Genomic DNA, 14,071 nt, shown 5'->3' with positions numbered 1-14,071 from the left:
TGTGATGGTTATGTGAAGTGTGGAGGGCATTTCAAGGGTGAATTGTAAGAGCACTTCTGAGTGAATGCTGTGAGTTTATTGAGCTCTGAGGGAATAGTTTGAAGCACTTTAGAAGGTAGAAGGACAACGAGAAGTACTGTAGTTTGGGCATCAATGCAGGTTATATAATTGAAATGACTCAATTTGCTGAGTTTAATGAGGATCCTTAAGGTTTCAATTAATAAAAGTGTGAATACCATTAAATCATACATTACATGACCAAAAGTATGTGGACACGTGCTCGAACATCTCATTACAAAATCATGGGCGTTAACATGGAGTTGGTCCCCCCTTTGCTGCTATAACAGCCTCCACTCTTCTGGGAAGGCTTTCCACTAGATGTTGGAACATTGCTGAAGAGACTTGCTTCCATTCAGCCACAAGAGCATTAGTGAGGTTGGGCACTGATGTTGGGCGATTAGGCCTGGCTCGCAGTTGGTGTTCCAATTCATCCCAAAGTTGTTAGACGAGTTTGATGTCACTCGCTTTGTGCACGGGGGAATTCTCATGCTGAAACAGGAAAGGGCCTTCCCTAAACTGTTGCCACAAGCTGTAAACACACAATCGTCATTCTATGCTGTAGCAATAATATTTCCCTACACTAGTACTAAGGGGCCAAGCCTGAACCATGAAAAACAGCCCAAGACCATTATTCTTCCTCCACCAAACTTTACAGTTGGCACTATGCATTTGGGTAGGTAGCGTTTTCCTGGCCTACGTCAAACCCAGATTTGTCTGTTGGACTTTCAAATGGTGAAGCGTGATTCATCACTCCAGAGAAAGCTTTTCCTGCTCCAGAGTCCAATAGCGGCAAGCTTTACACGACTCCAGCCGTCGTTTGGCATTGCAAATGGTGATCTTAGGGTTGTGTGTGGCTGCTCGGCCATGGAAACCCATTTCATGAAGCTTCCGACGAACAGTTCTTGTGCTGATGTTGCTTCCAGAGGCTGTTTGGAACTCGGTAGTGAGTGTTGCAACCGAGGACAGACGATTTTCACGCGCTAAGCGCTTCAGCACTCGGTGGTCCCGTTCTGTGAGCTTGTGTGGCCTACCACTTTGCGGATGAGCAGTTGTTGCTCCTAGACTTTTCCACTTCACAATAACAGCACTTACAGTTGACCAGGACAGCTCTAGCAGGGAAGAAATTTGATGAACTGACTTGTTGAATGGTGCTACATTGAAAGTCATTGAGCTCTTCAGTAAGGCCATTCTGCTGCCAATTTTTGTCTATGGGGATTGCATGGCTGTTTACTCGATTTTATACACCTGTCAGCAATGGGTGTGGCTGAAATATAATCCACTAATTTAAAGGGGTGTCCACATACTAATGTATATACAGTGTATCTGAAATAGCGGTATTAAATTCCCTGTATACATTCCCACCAATACATATTATTACATGTCTGTAACTGGGTAGGCCTGTTGACATGTTGTTGATACGCAGCGTTATTATTTAACGCCTGCCACTGCTTTGGCGTTGACATTGCGTGCCACCAGGTCCCTGACCTGCCCGTGACGTGTTGTGATGGGCGTCCTGATCAATGGCCCGATTTTAAAAATCACTATGCCAGGAGGAGCGCGAGCCATGCCAGTAGATGCATTTACCACCGGCGGCGTCTCTTCTCTGCAGACCATAAGCGAGACAGAGAACTGCGACTGCTACTAAGATTCTGCGGCTCCTCAGTGGTGGGTTCAGGGCGTGAGTCATCACCGGTGGTTTTAACCTCTTATCTTCCGCGAGAGACGGATGTAGTAGGATAACTCCCTGTTACGCCTTATTGTTCTGATAATTCCATTAGGCTAATGCAAATCACTGCAATGCATGTCAACAGACATAGGTGATTTCTATGGGTGTAGTTTTAATGGTTAAGCTATTGCTTACTGCTTGAGTAAAGTGTGCCTCATTAGCAAATTCATATTTACAAGAACTGCAATCTGAATAGGGTGGTAAATGAAGCTATACAATTAAATGCTGTAAGAATTGATGTCACAGTGATAACTATTGGCCTTCACAAAGCTAATTGGGACAAGCCCAAAAATAACCCACCACTTTTCCAAAGGGAGTTATGAATAGCGCTTGAATAATAATTGATACAGCTAGAAACAGACAATATCCATCTCTATTTTAAGCACACTGCCTTTTCTTAGCATGCTATATCATAAGCCTAAATCATGTATTATGGATTTCCAAAGGCTGGGTATTGCGTGCGTACTGCTGTGATGACGCGCGAGTCAGGTGTTGCCATATATCACCCGGAGCTGTCCTGGTGCTGAAAACAGAATCGCTCGCGCTACGACTGGGAGGAGATGCTATACACGTTTACTACTGTCGTCTGAGCTACTTACCAAAAGGTACAAACTCATGCATGTCTTTTATTTCTCAAACAAAGATTACGATGTTTGTAAGTTATTTGTGGGCTTTCCAGCATTCCGTGTTTAGATTTTCTCTCTCAAGTTCTCATCTCTTATCAGATCTCGGCAATGGCTTGGAATTGATTTGAATAACTGATAGCCTGATAGCTGTGCGCATGTTGTTGTGATGCATGTCAAGTAGTCTGATGCATTTTGACATTGGGCAACATTGAGATGAATGAATTATTATTATATCCTTCAGGAAAGTGTTTCATCGAGATGGTTTGGAGAAAGGCAGCCACAAGCAAAAAAGGTTGCCCTGACAACTCATCCTGTGATGTAGTCTAGTCATTTAAAAACAGTGATTCACAAATATAGCCCACTTTTCCTTGGTGGGTGATTATATCCTGCTCTCGCTATAACCTACTTTTTATCATTTGTGCATTGAGTCATAGCATTCATCACTTATAAGGGTTGTCAATGAACTCTGCATGAATTGAAACGCAGATTTTTCATTAAAATAATAATTTGCATTGGAGTGTGGTGGTAACCTCCTCAAAGAGTTAGCAGATTCTAAGAATTTGGAAGATAGAATCTCAGATCAAAATGTAAAAAATGTGCAGGCATATTATTGTGTTAAACTCAGCTCTCTCTCTCTCTCTGCTATATGAAGATGCTGTCACTCCCCAAGCTATCCACGGGGAAAACTGTTGTTCTCGCCTGCCTCCTCCATGCGTGCGCGTCCCTCCCCCGCCATCACAGGCTCAGAGGCGGGGAGTCCGAGGACCGGCAACCCGCTGCATACCCGCCCAGCTCAGACATGATCAAAGCCCTGGAGTACATCGAGAGCCTGAAGCAGCGGACAGATGGGGGCAGAGAGAGAGAGGAGCCAACAAGAGACTATGATGAGGTCGAAAAGTTCCACATCCTCCTCCAGCTCGCCTCTCTCCAGGACGAAGGTGCACCTGAAAGGCAGTCTCCCTCGCCGACCCAGAGGCAGCAAGACATCCCTGCTGAGCAGCTGGTGAGAGCCTTGCTCAGGACCCTCCAGGAGCAGCCCGCTAGTCCCCTCAGACCCGTTCCCGTGGTGCCGGGGAACGAACGTCACACGCACAGGTACCAATCGGTGAACACAGGCAGCCCCGTAAACGCACCTGCCTACGGTGGCTTCCCGAGGCCACACAAGAAGTACCCGCTGATGTTCGAGGACGAGGAGAATAGGGACAGCGCCAAGCGCGCTACGGAGGACCTGGACGAACAATACACCCCTCAGAGCCTTGCCAACCTGCGCTCCATCTTCGAAGAGCTGGAGAAACTATCCACATCCAACGGCCAGAAGCGCGGAATCTTTGATGATGATGATGATTTATTCAGTCTGAGGAACCTGGCCTACGAGGATGTGGCGGGCGGGGAGGAGTGGATTCCTTTAGAGGAGCAGGTCGAGACGGAGGAAGTGGTAAACGGGAGCCACGAGGAGTTTGACAGGGCACTGGAGCAGAACTATGACGAGGATGAAGAGGAGGAAGGCAATGGAATGCAGGTGCAGCGCAGAGCCAGCCAGGACAAAGAGGACCCAGAGGACGATACTAAACTAGTGGATTATTACCTGTTGAAGATACTGGAGATGAGTGAACATGAGACAGCCAAGAGGCAAGCTGGAGAGCAAAAACATAGAGTGATTCGCCACCCCCTGGTCGACCCCCAGGCTCTGAACGAGCTGTTAGAGATCTCCCTCAAGCTCCACACCCCCCCGGAGGACCTCATCGATATGCTGATCACCGAGGAGATCAGAAAACTAGAACGTCACCCGCAAGCCTCTTCCCGCTACAGGACCAAACCGAAAATCAGATACTACAGCCGGAGACTGCCAGTCAAAAACGCTCCTGAGGACATGGACGAGGAAGACTTCTTGAAAATCATTGAAATGGAAACCATCAGCAACGACTATCCTGTAAGTCGGAGGCCGCTCAAAAGTGTCTCTGTCCCGGCCAGGGTTTCAGCACCAGCCGCCCCGGCGAGAGTTTCAGCAGCAGCACCAGCGGCTCCTCCAAAAATCCCAGCTCAGTCCGGCCGAAGGGAAAACTTATTTATGTCGGAGCTCAACAAGATGCCTTTTAGGAGAGAAGCCGATGACGATGACGAGGCGGACGAAGACGAGATAACAACCTTTCTGGCGGCCAAAATATTAACGGAGTACCCTAGCACGATCAGCAAACGCGACACCCAATCACAGGCGAACGGACAGTTTCCTTATGAGCTATACGAACAAGCCATGAAAGATTACTTTGACCAAGCGGACAGTGAGAAAGCAGGCATGCTGACAAAGAGAGATTCAGTAGCTAACGAGGAGGTAGTGGAGTCCGCTGAGACGCAGGTGAAAGATGAGGTAACGCCAGAGACCGCGGCTCCAGAGTCCGAGAAAGAGGAGGAAAGGGAGCATCGCGGAAAACCGTTTGCTGGAATGTAAAGCTAAGATTGAAGGTCACGCACGACATCCTCTACTGAAATATTAATAAGTCATGTTTATATTATCTCAAAATGACCCGTCTGCTGGGCGTACTCTGGTTTACATAAAATGTGTATATACATGAAGTAACATATATGAATTATATCAGTGTGCTGGGCATGGAGGCAAAGTGTGTTGTGTAAACATCTGGGTTTGTGACTTTCCAATCTTGTAACATTGTGAAAATGTAATTCCCTGATATAGGCTAGAGAGTAAGACCGTCACCGTCCTGCCTTTCAACCCTGTAACGCTGCAAGCTCTGTAATCGCTCAACTCTCTCTATTGATGTGGTATATATATGCTCATTTTGAAACCATTTTGTACGTGTTTAATAATGTGTGATGAGTTGGAGATGAATAAAGCGTTAGCGCCAGTTTTCTTCATGCTGCGCTGTGTGTTTTAATAAACACTGATCACTACAACAGTGATCAGAAATGCCTTCTGAATGATCATACATTGACTCACAGTGATAATTAGATATTGATGATCAGATATGCCTTCTGAATGATCATACATTGACTCACAGTGATGATTAGATATTAATGATCAGAAATGCCTTCTGAATGATCATACATTGACTCACAGTGATGATTAGATATTGATGATCAGATATGCCTTCTGAATGATCATACATTGACTCACAGTGATGATTAGATATTGATGATCAGATATGCCTTCTGAATGATCATACATTGACTCACAGTGATGATTAGAAATTGATGATAAGATATGCCTTCTGAATGATCATACATTGACTCACAGTGATGATTAGATATTGATGATCAGATATGCCTTCTGAATGATCATACATTGACTCACAGTGATGATTAGATATTGATGATCAGATATGCCTTCTGAATGAAGCTTGATTCCACAATGAAAGTGTGAGAAGTTCCTTTTTCACATCCTTCTTGAGCAAGCTTGAACCTGTGGACAATTCCCGAGGCAGAATCAACAGACTCGAGGTAAGATTATAAAGACAGTAAAAGTGTCGGTCTATAAATTCACAATTCCACTGATTGTGCTTGTTTTAATGTTTATCATCTAGTTTGTTTTTCAAACTTCAGCACCATGGACAGCTTCCGCAAATAAAACGTCAAATAATGATGAACATCAAATAGTCTAGTCTACAACAGAAACACAAATCATCAGAGGCTTCTGTATCAAAATACACATTTTAATTCCAAAGTCTTCAACATTCAAGATCCATAATTAATTATATAAAAAAAAAACTGTGACATTCACCCAGATAAATAATCACTCCCTTTCCAAGATATAATCCTACAACAAGTCACACAGAAAAAGGCTAGTCTACAAGATGCATTTAAAACACAACTTCAAATACATATTTCTAAAAAGGCACTTCTTAAAATGTCAATACAGCGTACATATTTGGGGGAAAAAAATGTGAGTATTGATTTTAATGATTGTCATAACCACAGTTTTCAGTAACCTCAATGTACATTGACGAGCAAGAGGGATGGGTGATCATACAGTATCAATATACATTTGATAATAGCTCAATCAATGAGTGTCTCCTACCAATTTATTGGTCATCATGTTATTGTCCTATTAGCAGAAACAAGATACATTTCACAGCACTTCCCTACTTAAAAACACTCCCTGCCTGCCTCAGGACACAGATTCAGACATATCATTCTAGAACTCATAACTCCATGGTTCTGTACAGTAGTAAGACTTCCAGGTCTGTAATCGTCCAGATTCCTTCTGGTGTGTGTAGATCCATTTCCCCCAGTGTTAGAATGCAGGCTTGCTCATGTATTCCTCCATGGTCTAGAGTGGAGAGACAGATGAAACGTGAGATCTCCAGATCAACAAGCCTTGTCCTAATGTGATGAATATTCATAGCCACACCTACATAACATCTAACCATAGAGGTAGAATGATTGTCATTCTAATTGAATGCATCTTACATCCGTGGAGACATAGGAGAGCAAACCGCCAACACAATACTCTGCTACGAACACAATCACAATCATTCACTTCTAACCTTTCGGTCCACATTCAAGGCCATCCAAGCTCCAGACCAAAATCACTGTTGTCAATCTCAGCCTATAGCAATGATGATGAAGGGTGGTGATGAAGATTAAAATGAGTGTGATGATGCAACAACGTCAGATAGCAAGCACGTGCATCAGACTAGATCAAACAAGTTTGTTTTATTCCCCCGAAGCAAAAAGATGGTGTGAAACCAGGGCCACGCAGAGTGGGACTCTGGCTTGGTGCGTCTATAGCGCCACCGAGAGCTGAGGATAGACGGACAATACAGAAAACAGACATACTGCCAACGCTCAGACTTACAGCAACTGAAGAATAAAGGAAATATAATCTCCATCGGTCTCTGTTTCTGAGATAGGAGAGAAAAGAGAAAAGAGGAGAGAAAAGAGAAAAGAGGAGAGAAAAGAGAAGGAGAGAAAAGAGAGAAGAGAGAAAAGAGAGAAGAGGAGAGAGAAGAGAGGAGAGAAGAGGAGAGAAGAGGAGAGAAGAGAGAGGAGAGAAAAGAGAAGAGAGAAGAGAGGAGAGAAACGAAAGAGAGAAGAGGACAGAAGAGAGGAGAGAGAGGAGAGAAAAGAGGAGAGAAGAGAAGAGAGGAGAGAGAGAAGAGAGAAAAGAGAAGAGAGAAGAGAGGAGAGAAGAGGAGAGAAGAGAGAGGAGAGAAAAGAGAAGAAAGAAGAGAGGAGAGAAACGAAAGAGAGAAGAGGACAGAAGAGAGGAGAGAGAGGAGAGAAAAGAGGAGAGAAGAGAAGAGAGGAGAGAGAGAAGAGAGAAAAGAGAAGAGAGAAGGGAGGAGAGAGAGAAGAGAGGAGAGAAAAGAGAGAAGAGGAGAGAAGAGAGGAGAGAAAAGAAAGAGAGAAGAGAGGAGAGAGAAGAGAGGAGAGAAAAGAGAGGAGAGAGGAGAGAGGAGAGAGAAGAGAGAAAAGAAAGAGAGAAGAGGAGAGAAGAGAGGAGAGAGAGGAGAGAAAAGAGAAGAGAGGAGAGAAGAGAGGAGAGAGAGAAGAGAGAGAAAAGAGAAGAGAGAAGAGAGAGAGAATAGACAGACAGGTCCATGAGTATTGGCACCAGTTAATATGGTTCATGAAGGGAAGCCTGTTAGCGGAGATTGACAGGAGAGCTCACCAGGAAGTCAGTTAGCTGCTGCACTACACATTATCAACCCATGCTGAAACAGTAACACTTTTTCAACAGTCCACTTTCACCTGGTATTACTAAGGAATTATAGGGTAAAATGGCTACTTTAGAGTACCTACTATAAATCATTCATTAAAATTGTTAACTACTTGTTACAAAATGGTATAGCTATGCGTGTGTGTTCAATCTCCAATAAACAAGAGGTTAATTATAGCTAATTATTATATAATTACATATGTAAATACAAGATAAATATCACATAGTCTCAGCTAAGATCGGAGGCAGAAATACTGATCCTAGATCAGATCGGAGGCAGAAATACTGATCCTAGATAAGATGGGAGGCAGAAATTCTGATCCTAGATAAGATCGGAGGCAGAAATACTGATCCTAGATCAGATCGGAGGCAGAAATACTGATCCTAGATCAGATCGGAGGCAGAAATTCTGATCCTAGATCAGATCGGAGACAGAATTCTGATCCTAGATCAGTCCCTACGGGGCAGGTTCTATCCTGAGCGTGGCGTTTCTCTCACCTCCTGTAGCATGTCCGAGGCCTCGACGGAGCGGGCCACCACTAGTTTGGAAGTCTCCTGTACCTCTCCCCCTAATAGAAACTCATCCAGGATGAAGTAGGCCTTTTCAAAGTTAAAGATAATGTCCAGCTCACACACCTGCATGGGTAAAGGAAGAGGAAATCACCCAATGTTCAAGAGGTACTGTCCAGTCTAGCAGGAATCATTTCCAAGTTTGGGAAGAAATAGGTTGAAAGAGAAGGGAAGGAAATATGTGAGAGAAAGACAGAAAGACATAGTGAGAGAGAATGAGAGATCGACTGAAATAAAGCGAGTGCTAGGTGAAAGAAAATAAATGTCGTCCCTTACGCACGTTGCCAAAGTACTTGTCCAACAGCTCCACATAGCGATGCAGCATCTCCAAGGCCAGAAGTTCATTCTCCTCAGCATCCAGACCACAGCAGAAATACAGACTGGCATACCTACAATGAGAGAGTAGTAGGGGGTAACAGGGCAATACAGCATTACAGTTAGAGAGTGGTGGTGGTGGTGGGGGGGGGGGGGGGGGGGGGGGGGGGGGTAACAGGGCAATACAGCATTACAGTTAGAGAGTGGTGGTGGTGGGGGGGGGGGGGGGGGGGGGGGGTAACAGGGCAATACAGCATTACAGTTAGAGAGTGGTGGTGGTGGTGGGGGGGGGGGGGGGGGGGGGGTAACAGGGCAATACAGCATTACAGTTAGAGAGTGGTGGTGGTGGTGGGGGGTAACAGGGCAATACAGCATTACAGTTAGAGAGTGGTGGTGGTGGTGGGGGGGGGGGGGGGTAACAGGACAATACAGCATTACAGTTAGAGAGTGGTGGTGGTGGTGGGGGGGGGGGGGGGTAACAGGGCAATACAGCATTACAGTTAGAGAGTGGTGGGGGGGGGGGGGGGTAACAGGGCAATAAAACATAACAGTTAGAGAGTGGTGGGGGGGGGTAACAGGGCAATACAACATTACAGTTAGAGAGTGGTGGGGGGGGGGGGGGGGGTAACAGGGCAATAAAACATAACAGTTAGAGAGTGGTGGTGGGGGTGGGGGGTAACAGGGCAATACAACATTACAGTTAGAGAGTGGTGGGGGGGGGGGGGGGGTAACAGGGCAATACAACATTACAGTTAGAGAGTGGTGGGGGGGTAACAGGGCAATACAACATTACAGTTAGAGAGTGGTGGTGGGGGGGGGGGGTAACTGGGCAATACAACATTACAGTTAGAGAGTAGTGGGGGGGGGGAGGTAACAGGGCAATACAGCATTACAGTTAGAGAGTGGTGGTGGGGGGGGGGAGGTAACAGGGCAATACAGCATTACAGTTAGAGAGTGGGGGGGGGGGGAGGTAACAGGGCAATACAGCATTACAGTTAGAGAGTGGTGGTGGGGGGGGGGGGTAACAGGGCAATACAACATTACAGTTAGAGAGTGGTGGGGGGGGGTAACAGGGCAATACAGCATTACAGTTAGAGAGTGGTGGGGGGGAGCTAACAGGGCAATACAGCATTACAGTTAGAGAGTGGTGGTGGGGGGGGGGGGGGTAACTGGGCAATACAACATTACTGTTAGAGAGTGGTGGTGGGGGGGGGGGGGTAACAGGGCAATACAGCATTACAGTTAGATAGTGGTGGGGGGGTAACAGGGCAATACAACATTACAGTTAGAGAGTGGTGGGGGGGTAACAGGGCAATACAACATTACAGTTAGAGAGTGGTGGGGGGGGGGGTAACAGGGCAATACAGCATTACAGTTAGAGAGTGGTGGGGGGGTAACAGGGCAATACAACATTACAGTTAGAGAGTGGTGGTGGGGGGGGGGTAACAGGGCAATACAACATTACAGTTAGAGAGTGGTGGGGGGGGGGGGGGGAACAGGGCAATACAGCATTACAGTTAGAGAGTGGTGGGGCGGGGGGGTAACAGGGCAATACAGCATTACAGTTAGAGAGTGGTGGTGGGGGGGTAACAGGGCAATACAACATTACAGTTAGAGAGTGGTGGTGGGGGGAGGGGGGTAACAGGGCAATACAACATTACAGTTAGAGAGTGGTGGGGGGGGGGGGGGGTAACAGGGCAATACAACATTACAGTTAGAGAGTGGTGGTGGTGGGGGGGGGGTAACAGGGCAATACAACATTACAGTTAGAGAGTGGTGGTGGGGGGGGGTAACAGGGCAATACAGCATTACAGTTAGAGAGTGGTGGTGGGGGGTAACAGGGCAATACAACATTACAGTTAGATAGTGGTGGGGGGGTAACAGGGCAATACAGCATTACAGTTAGAGAGTGGTGGTGGGGGGTAACAGGGCAATACAACATTACAGTTAGAGAGTGGTGGTGGGGGGTAACAGGGCAATACAACATTACAGTTAGAGAGTGGTGGGGGGGGGGGGGGGTAACAGGGCAATACAACATTACAGTTAGAGAGTGGTGGTGGGGGGGGGGGGGGGTAACAGGGCAATACAGCATTACAGTTAGATAGTGGTGGGGGGGTAACAGGGCAATACAACATTACAGTTAGAGAGTGGTGGGGGGGGGGGTAACAGGGCAATACAACATTACAGTTAGAGAGTGGTGGTGGGGGGGGGGGGGTAACAGGGCAATACAACATTACAGTTAGAGAGTGGTGGGGGGGTAACAGGGCAATACAACATTACAGTTAGAGAGTGGTGGGGGGGGGGGTAACAGGGCAATACAACATTACAGTTAGATAGTGGTGGTGGGGGGGGGGGTTAACAGGGCAATACAACATTACAGTTAGAGAGTGGTGGTGGGGGGGGGGGTAACAGGGCAATACAACATTACAGTTAGATAGTGGTGGTGTGGGGGGGGTTAACAGGGCAATACAACATTACAGTTAGAAAGTGGTGGGGGGGGGGGGTAACTGGGCAATACAACATTACAGTTAGAGAGTGGTGGTGGGGGGGGGGGTAACAGGGCAATACAGCATTACAGTTAGAGAGTGGTGGGGGGGTAACAGGGCAATACAACATTACAGTTAGAGAGTGGTGGTGGGGGGGGGGGTAACAGGGCAATACAGCATTACAGTTAGAGAGTGGTGGGGGGGTAACAGGGCAATACAGCATTACAGTTAGAGAGTGGTGGGGGGTAACAGGGCAATACAACATTACAGTTAGAGAGTGGTGGGGGGGGGGTAACTGGGCAATAAAACATAACAGTTAGAGAGTGGTGGTGGGGGGGGGGGGGTTAACAGGGCAATACAACATTACAGTTAGAGAGTGGTGGGGGGGGGGGGGGGGGGTAACAGGGCAATACAGCATTACAGTTAGAGAGTGGTGGGGGGGTAACAGGGCAATACAACATTACAGTTAGAGAGTGGTGGTGGGGGGGGGGGTAACAGGGCAATACAGCATTACAGTTAGAGAGTGGTGGGGGGGTAACAGGGCAATACAGCATTACAGTTAGAGAGTGGTGGGGGGTAACAGGGCAATACAACATTACAGTTAGAGAGTGGTGGGGGGGGGGTAACTGGGCAATAAAACATAACAGTCAGAGAGTGGTGGTGGGGGGGGGGGGTTAACAGGGCAATACAACATTACAGTTAGAGAGTGGTGGGGGGGGGGGGGTAACAGGGCAATACAGCATTACAGTTAGAGAGTGGTGGTGGGGGGTAACAGGGCAATACAACATTACAGTTAGAGAGAGGTGGGGGGGGGGGGGGGGGGTAACAGGGCAATACAAAATTACAGTTAGAGAGTATTGGGGGGGGGGGGGGGTAACAGGGCAATACAAAATTACAGTTAGAGAGTGGTGGGGGGGGGGTTAACAGGGCAATACAATATTACAGTTAGAGAGTATTTGGGGGGGGGGGGGGGGTAACAGGGGAATACAACATTACAGTCAGAGAGTGGTGGGGGGGGGTAACAGGGCAATACAGCATTACAGTTAGAGAGTGGTGGGGGGGAGATAACAGGGCAATACAGCATTACAGTTAGAGAGTGGTGGTGGGGGGGGGGGGTAACTGGGCAATACAACATTACTGTTAGAGAGTGGTGGTGGGGGGGGGGGGGTAACTGGGCAATACAACATTACTGTTAGAGAGTGGTGGTGGGGGGGGGGGGGGGGTAACAGGGCAATACAGCATTACAGTTAGATAGTGGTGGGGGGGTAACAGGGCAATACAACATTACAGTTAGAGAGTGGTGGGGGGGTAACAGGGCAATACAACATTACAGTTAGAGAGTGGTGGGGGGGGGGTAACAGGGCAATACAGCATTACAGTTAGAGAGTGGTGGGGGGGTAACAGGGCAATACAACATTACAGTTAGAGAGTGGTGGTGGGGGGGGGGGGTAACAGGGCAATACAACATTACAGTTAGAGAGTGGTGGGGGGGGGGGGGGGAACAGGGCAATACAGCATTACAGTTAGAGAGTGGTGGGGCGGGGGGGTAACAGGGCAATACAGCATTACAGTTAGAGAGTGGTGGTGGGGGGGTAACAGGGCAATACAACATTACAGTTAGAGAGTGGTGGTGGGGGGGGGGTAACAGGGTAATACAACATTACAGTTAGAGAGTGGTGGGGGGGGGGGGGGGGTAACAGGGCAATACAACATTACAGTTAGAGAGTGGTGGTGGGGGGGGGGGGGGGGTAACAGGGCAATACAACATTACAGTTAGAGAGTGGTGGTGGGGGGGGGGGTAACAGGGCAATACAGCATTACAGTTAGAGAGTGGTGGTGGGGGGTAACAGGGCAATACAACATTACAGTTAGATAGTGGTGGGGGGGTAACAGGGCAATACAGCATTACAGTTAGAGAGTGGTGGTGGGGGGTAACAGGGCAATACAACATTACAGTTAGAGAGTGGTGGTGGGGGGTAACAGGGCAATACAACATTACAGTTAGAGAGTGGTGGGGGGGGGGGGGTAACAGGGCAATACAACATTACAGTTAGAGAGTGGTGGTGGGGGGGGGGGGGGGGGGTAACAGGGCAATACAGCATTACAGTTAGATAGTGGTGGGGGGGTAACAGGGCAATACAACATTACAGTTAGAGAGTGGTGGGGGGGGGGGGGGTAACAGGGCAATACAACATTACAGTTAGAGAGTGGTGGTGGGGGGGGGGGTAACAGGGCAATACAACATTACAGTTAGAGAGTGGTGGGGGGGTAACAGGGCAATACAACATTACAGTTAGAGAGTGGTGGGGGGGGGGGGGGGTAACAGGGCAATACAACATTACAGTTAGATAGTGGTGGTGGGGGGGGGGGGGTTAACAGGGCAATACAACATTACAGTTAGAGAGTGGTGGTGGGGGGGGGGGTAACAGGGCAATACAACATTACAGTTAGATAGTGGTGGTGTGGGGGGGGTTAACAGGGCAATACAACATTACAGTTAGAAAGTGGTGGGGGGGGGGGTAACTGGGCAATACAACATTACAGTTAGAGAGTGGTGGTGGGGGGGGGGGGGGGGTAACAGGGCAATACAGCATTACAGTTAGAGAGTGGTGGGGGG

General features: G+C 47.6%; 2 protein-coding genes across 3 annotated transcripts in view; one reads left to right on the top strand and one right to left on the bottom strand.

Annotated features, from left to right (window-relative positions):
• The first annotated feature begins 2,326 nt into the window (after positions 1 to 2,326).
• LOC139387039 (secretogranin-2b-like) lies at positions 2,327 to 5,274 on the top strand. The gene is made up of 2 exons (XM_071133011.1): positions 2,327 to 2,391; positions 3,065 to 5,274. The coding sequence occupies exon 2, from the start codon at positions 3,065 to 3,067 to the stop codon at positions 4,856 to 4,858; it is 1,794 nt and encodes a 597-aa protein (XP_070989112.1). The 5' UTR covers positions 2,327 to 2,391; the 3' UTR covers positions 4,859 to 5,274.
• Positions 5,275 to 6,053: 779 nt separating this feature from the next.
• Positions 6,054 to 14,071, bottom strand: part of LOC139386911 (AP-1 complex subunit sigma-3-like) — a 32,721-nt gene continuing 24,703 nt past the window's right edge. For both annotated transcript variants that reach the window (XM_071132792.1, XM_071132793.1), the window contains exons 3-5: positions 8,934 to 9,042; positions 8,582 to 8,719; positions 6,054 to 6,691 (exon numbers count right to left, since the gene is read on the bottom strand). In XM_071132792.1, the coding sequence (XP_070988893.1) occupies positions 6,656 to 6,691; positions 8,582 to 8,719; positions 8,934 to 9,042 (283 nt within the window). In that variant the 3' untranslated portion in view covers positions 6,054 to 6,655. The remainder of the gene's footprint in view (positions 6,692 to 8,581; positions 8,720 to 8,933; positions 9,043 to 14,071) is intronic.

Source organism: Oncorhynchus clarkii, chromosome 28 (genome assembly GCF_045791955.1).
Source record: "Oncorhynchus clarkii lewisi isolate Uvic-CL-2024 chromosome 28, UVic_Ocla_1.0, whole genome shotgun sequence".
Taxonomy (NCBI): Eukaryota; Metazoa; Chordata; class Actinopteri; order Salmoniformes; family Salmonidae; genus Oncorhynchus; species Oncorhynchus clarkii.
Note: the sequence above shows the minus strand (reverse complement) of the source record. Positions and strands in the feature narration are given on the sequence as shown.

Coding starts and splice junctions, on each gene's coding strand:
- LOC139387039 (XM_071133011.1), top strand. CDS start 3,065: ATGCTGTCACTCCCCAAGCTATCCACGGGGAAAACTGTTGTTCTCGCC.